The 6,750-nt window shown below is 41.8% G+C and overlaps 1 protein-coding gene across 1 annotated transcript in view; it reads right to left on the bottom strand.

Moving 5' to 3' along the window:
- Nucleotides 1-1,482: 1,482 nt before the first annotated feature.
- The window catches only part of PIGG (phosphatidylinositol glycan anchor biosynthesis class G (EMM blood group)), a 91,844-nt gene continuing 86,576 nt past the window's right edge, over nucleotides 1,483-6,750 (bottom strand). The window contains exon 13 of the mRNA XM_063422022.1: nucleotides 1,483-6,678. Within this exon, the coding sequence (XP_063278092.1) occupies nucleotides 6,453-6,678 (226 nt within the window). The 3' untranslated portion in view covers nucleotides 1,483-6,452. The remainder of the gene's footprint in view (nucleotides 6,679-6,750) is intronic.

Below are 6,750 nucleotides of genomic sequence, written 5' to 3'. Positions count from 1 at the left end.
CTTTGTGTTCCAGTTGTGAAAGGGAAGGTCCAGGGACCTTACTCCACTGACAAGACACCTCAGCATGGCTTTTGTGGAGGAACTAGGCTTTCGGTGCCATTGCTAAAAGTCCTGATCATTGCTGTGTAGGCTAAGTTCATGTGCAACCAAAACCTAAGAAACTGTTCACCCACTCCTACGCCGCTCACTACTCTGGGCTGTTGACTCCAGTCATGTTAGTCTGTCAAACATTTATTCAAAACAAAAAGCCACCCACAATACAAACCAGCCTGTGCCAAATCAGCAAGCCAGACACTACACTGCTCTCCAGTGCTGTCCCTGTAACCAAAGACTCAGCATTCTCAGAGGACCACCCCACACAAACAGCCTTTGCAGGTCAGCAAAAGCTTAAGACCAAGGAGGGCTATTTTGGGAACTCCTTCAGCCTCCAAAGAAAGCAGATTTTCAGGGTTTTTTTTTTCTATTAGGAAAAATTAAGCTCAAATTTCCCTTTCTTGACAGATAGAACCAGCTCTCAGGGTAACAGGTGCAGGGTCTCTGAGTGTTTGGGACCTCATGTCTCCCTGCTGGTGAGTAATACACCAACATGCAGTACTGGGTGCATAATTGCTGTGTGAGTGGGACTGCGTCAGGTTCTGCATTGCCAGTAATCTTTGCAACAGACATCAGCAAATACAACACACTGCAGTGGTAATGTCAGAGGTCTAAAAAAGGCAAAGGTGTTTAAAGTTTTGCCATGTATAGTTCATCTTGAGATTAAGTACGATGCTTAAGGCCCATCTCTAGTGGCTGGCTTCCTTAATTCTTCAGATGGCAATGATGTCATGCAAAAACAGTGGTGCTTTGTGCAACAGATTGAACATTTCACTGAGTTACACCTTAACCACTGTATCACACTGAAAATGTCTCCTCAGTACCCTGCAAGTGAGGAGGACAACAGTATTATACTGAGAGAGACAGCTGCAGGAACAGGGCTGTTCCTCATGGCAACCCAAGCTTTTCACCAAACGTTGAGACAGGTAACAGGCCTTTTAGGATGACCCTCTGTCCCTCATCAGGCAAAACAAAAGGAATTAATGTCCACAGGCTTGTTCTTCAATCTGAAAACAGAAAAACTTCAGAAAGTTAGTCATCTATGTGTGTCCTACCAAACATACCCAGCACAGACCTGTAGAAATCACAGTCAGGCCACAAGTTTCACTTCAGGCCTGACAGGTAAGTTGAACATTTTAGAGAACCTTCCGAATCATAACAGAGGCAATGGCAGGACAGGACCTTTTGTAATCAAGTCTGGGAATACTCAAGCTACAGAGGCACTGAAGGGCAGGTGACATTGCAACTAGGGTGTAAATGCATGGCTACAGAAAATAAAACCAAAATTAACAACAATTTTCAACTGTCATGTTTATCTATTTCTTTAAAAAAATGCCAGAGACTTTTCTTTAACTTCTTTTAATTATGAAATCAGTTACAAAGCTTTCTGACTTCAGGAAATAACCCGTGAAATGGCCAGTAAGAAATTGCAGAGACAACTTCAAAGACAGCCAATCCACAGAATCCTTGCCGAATGTTGGCTGGAAGAGATCTTTGGAACACACACAGTACAACTTCCAGCCCACAGCAGGAGCAACTAAGTGAGGTTGCTCCAGTGCTGGAAGATCTCTCAGGGTGGAGACATGGGCCTCATTCCCACAGTAAACACACAGGTAAGGAAAGAGTCTCTGACCTCCTGGGAATGTCCTGTACTGCAACTTGTGCCTGTTGCAAGGCTCTCCCTGTGCCCTTCTGAGAAGAATTCATCTCCATGCCTCACCTCCTTGGAGCTGACTGCAGCCAAAAGGTCTCTGATGCATCCTCATCCTCAGGCTGAAACAAGGTACAAGTCACTGCAAACTCAGGTGCTAACAGACTGTTCATGACTGCACAAAGGTCAGATGCGCAAGGATCCACTTGCTGAGGACCTCAGCTAACGTAATTGCTCAATCAGCAATTCATAGTAGTTTATTTAGATAACAATACAATCACTCACTAAGCAACTGAACAATGATCCCTGGTGTGAAGCACACCAGGATTAGTTAAAAAAATAAACATCTCTTCCTTAAAACCTTGTAGACTCAAGGAACTTACTGCCTGGAGGAACATAAGGCTCATGGGATCCACAGGAAAAAGGACTTCAGGATTCAGTAAAACTTACAGCATGTGTTTATGGGAATTAATGGAACATGCAAGTCATTACATATTAAGGAAAAGCTATTGGAAAAGGAAAGACCAAAATGGCTCAGAAAGGAATAAACATATGAAAGCAGAGGAAAACATAGAGAAAAAGTGGTGGCTCTGTATAAACAGGCCTCTAGTGTGTGCATTTCTCTGTGTAAGTTCTTCACTTCATCATTGCTGAGTGCCCCATCCTCTCATTAAATACTACTTCTTTATTAGTGCATCTTCTGCTCTTGACATATGTGTGTGAACAGCAGTGAACTTCAAGCTGGACTCACTCGTAAGAGAAGTGGTCTGGATCCCAGCAAGAGAAGCTGGAAATGCCTGGGGTTCCCTTGTTGGGATGACAGCAGCAGGGCAGGCCACTGGGATCTCGGCTAGGTACTGGATAAACTGTCCACGTAGACATGTGTGTGCGTGTGTGCTTGAACAATGATGAGCAGGGGAACAGGATCAGACTGTCAGGGCTGCTCAGCAGCGCATGGGCACCCTCCTGCACCACTACCAGCCAGGGGCACGTACCCAGGCTGTACTGCAGGTTGTCAGCAGCCCATTTTTCCAGTTTGCCAAGCCTCCTCCAAAGGGTGGTCTTCCCCTTCAGCATATACAGCCCTCTCCCTCTTTGGTACCATTTCCAGATTTGCTCTGGTCTTTCCTCTTATCCAGCTTAAGAATGATCCTAAAGTTCCTTGCCCTAGTATGACATCACTTCTCTGCCAGTCCAGGCTGAGATGGGGTGACTCAGACCACTGAAGCCAGAGCCCATAGATTCAGTCCACCTTCACGCCCACTCATCTATTAGCTCGTGTGGTGCCAAGTACACCCTGCTGAAGGCCTTGCTCAAGTTGTCCAGCATCCACTGTTCTTCCCTTCACCGAGTCTGTCGTCTGTTAAGAGAAGAAATCAAGTACCAATGGGCCAGGCACAAACTATCCTGCAAGCTCCCTCTCACTCATTTCCCTTCCATCTATCTCTTGGCAAAGAGTCTCCCTTTATATTATCTGCTGTGGACTGAAGAGAGGCTATTTCCCAGCCTTTCCATACTTCTGTTAGATGGTGCAATGCCAACCTCACAAACATCCCCTGATCACAGCCTTTCCTAGTCAGGAGAGTGTGAGGCCTATAATGACATCAGCCACTTCCTGCTCCTGCCCCACTGACCACTGGGATCACAGCTTCTTTCCCCTTTCTGCTGGTGAAGAACTCAGGAAAACCTTGGTTTTTCAGAGGAAGCCCCTCACCACAACTTGCAACTGTGGCCCCTCCTCCTGCAACTGTGCAATTGTGGAGCTGTATCTTGTTTAGTTTGCAAATGCCTGATGTGAGGGATTCCAGAAACTGCCCTGACTCTCTACAGAAAGAACCATGGAGGAACCGTGGCCTACCACACATGCCCTGCCTGCTAGAAAGGCTGGGATTCACACTGTGGATTTTGTGCTGGTGAGGGAAACAGACTTCTTTTCCTAGAGAGCAGAAATACAGATATATAGTACCTAAAATATTAATAGATTTTTTTTTCTTAAACCTGAATTTATTTACAAGAATGAAGCTAAGCTTCACCACTGTGAATCCATGGGACCATACTGGAAATCAGTTACAAGCTTTGAGCTGTGCTGACTGGTGGTGATCCAGTGAAATCTAGCAGAGCAAGCTGTAGACCACAGCTTAACTGGTTGCACTGTCTGACCAGCACTGAAAGTGCTGAGTGGAAATACTTAACATGGCAAGACTTCAGAAAGTATTTAAGGAAGAGCTTGTGCCTGTGCACAGGGCACTACTGAGGAAGCCCAGGCTGATCCCACACTGAACAGGCACTACAGGTGACTTGGACAGAAGAAACTGGTATGCTTATAATGGCAAAAAATAGCCCAGTAGTATTCCTGCTTCCCACATCCCTTGTCTCCTTATCTGAGGGTTTGAAACATGCTGAACATAACTAGAAGTGAGGTGGAACAATTAACTAGTGAGATAAAAATTTGTGTTCAGGCATTTGCTTTCTCTGTACATTCAGATCAAATGCCAAAATTTTATGTTATTTAAAATAAAATTATTATAACATAATCCCCCAGTTAAAGTCTGCTTGCTAATTCATTCATTCACGGCAGAAGATTTGCATTGCCAGAGCCCATAAGCTCATGAAGCATTATTTCATTTGCCTACACCCAAAAGGAAATGCTGAAAAAAAATTTAAATGTCAATTCTGAAGCTGAAAGCACCATGTTTCTTTCTCATATCATGCAAACTCATGAGTTAACTTGAGACAGAGATGCAGTCCCTTCCCTTCTTCCTTTCCTTTCTGGGTCTTGAAGACCTAAGTAACAGCTTTCCCAAGCCATTTAATCTTGGATACAGTCTGGACATCTTTCAAATTCAGAGGAGAAGGGGGACACTAATCATTTAACTCAGTAATCTGAAAAAATGCAATCTTAATACACATGAAATAGTTTAGAATTCATTATTTGATAAAAGAGATATGCTAGGAAAAAAAAAAAAAAGCCAGAAGGAAGGAATAAAAGACCTTGTAAATGTTATCCCACATTGTTCTACGATTCTGTACAGCAGAAGCAATTCTGCTCTATCCCTTCCATCTCTTTATTAGCATCCTTTTTCTCTGACTCAAATGTCTTATAAACATACTCTGTATGAATTTTAGGGAGGACTGCTTACAAATTAACAGTGTAAGTAAACAGAATATGCTGATAATGCCGACATGGCTGCTGGCCAGCAGGTAACCAAAAAAATATTGAGAATTGTGAAAATAGTAGATGTACATTCACAAATACAAACTGTTTTAAATAACCATAGTTGGCAGTAAAAAGTCACTTATTAGAAGCGTTTAATTTTCAATCTTCCAGCAGGTCACAGTAAATGACATTAAGATCCAGTATTCTCTCCTCCAGGTAAAGAGCAATATGTTGCCAGTGTATTGAAAATTCTATGTTTTTTTATAGCTGAAAAAATATTTCATTATTAATAATCAAGATGGCCTATTGTTAATGTATAAAAACTAAAGGCCTACATTTTGAGATCTGCATTATCTGTAACACGAGACAAAAAGTACATCAGTGATTTTAACAACTGTGCTGTCAGCTATATCGATCTTGAAAGCTTTCTTTTTCTGTATTTCTAATAAAAGTTAAAAAGTCTCTGTATGCTTCTCCTCTGATATACCTCAAACATATTTAGACTAACTCACATTAGCCATTAACATGGACAAAACAGGGACAAAACTAAGAGGCAAAAAGACCTCACATGAATACTGATGGTACAGGCATTAACACGTACCTTCTTGACAGAAGCAAGGAAAACAACATTGTTATAAATGAATTACAGCACATTCAAGTGAGATGACTAGACAGGTCACTAGGGGGGTGGTGATGAAAACTGCAAACACACTTTTTACACCTTTTGTTCTCCTGGTAATTTAATCCATTAAACTGTTTTCCTGTTCACTGCTCACAACTGTCTACTCATGTGTGGAACACATGATCAAATGTTGAGCATGGCTGCACTGACCTGATTTATCATTTATACATTGATAAGAAGAAACATTTTAACAGGGAATGGACTCCATAGAAGATTCATTACTTTGTTTGACAATAAGTGTTTCTTATTCAGTGTCTGAAGTGCAGATCGAAGTCCATTACAAATAATGACGGCGCTCATCTTACAAAGAAAAATGCAGCTTTTAAACAGAAATGCTTGCTGCCTATGCAAAACAAACAAAATCTCTTATTTGGGTTGTTTGTACAACAAAAATTTAATAATAATTTCAATGCATTTAGTAGAAAGAAAACAAACACAAAAACCACTCGAGGCTAATGGATTCAGGGATCTTGTGAACAGCACCTAGAAATCCTGCACATTTTTAGGATTCTGTAGTCTAAGAAACGAAAAACATTGTATGTACACAAGATTGTTTTTCTGTGCCCATGAGGCACTGGTCGGTATTTATATTAAGATGTATATTTTTAAATACAAAACATGTAGTATCACCTTTCTGTTTCCTGGAAAGTGCTATAACGACAGCTATAGAACAAAAGGTACGAAAAACCAGTTTATTTCAATCCAACAGTTTTAAAGCAAAATTAGTATTAACACAAGACTGATCTTGACTAAAATAAACAACTCTTTTAACAATTTACTCTTCCAAATCTGCCCAACAATTTAAAGCCGGTATTTTCCTTCTTCCATTCCAGTGGCACAGCGGACATCACAATGCTGCACACCTATTTTCAGTTCTGCACTTTGTAGGAGCGGTTCTGATCCATTGCTGTGAAGAACAGGCAGACAGCAGCTGTGATGAACACATGCACTCCCTCGTACAGCAGCTTTGGCGAGAAGACGCTCCATATGAACAGGTGGTAGCGTAGACCTGTTACCAACACAACATAGATGGCAACTGGAATTGAATGCATCAGGGCGTAGCAGAAACAGCCATGACCCACTGCTGCAGAATTCCTGGTAACAAAAACAGAGGAGTTCATTCTCAGGCAAACTCAGAAAAGACATTGGAATTCTTCCACTCTTTAG

The sequence above is a fragment of the Prinia subflava genome, chromosome Z (assembly GCF_021018805.1).
Source record: "Prinia subflava isolate CZ2003 ecotype Zambia chromosome Z, Cam_Psub_1.2, whole genome shotgun sequence".
Taxonomy (NCBI): domain Eukaryota; kingdom Metazoa; phylum Chordata; class Aves; order Passeriformes; family Cisticolidae; genus Prinia; species Prinia subflava.
This window is presented reverse-complemented; position numbering and strand designations above follow the sequence as displayed.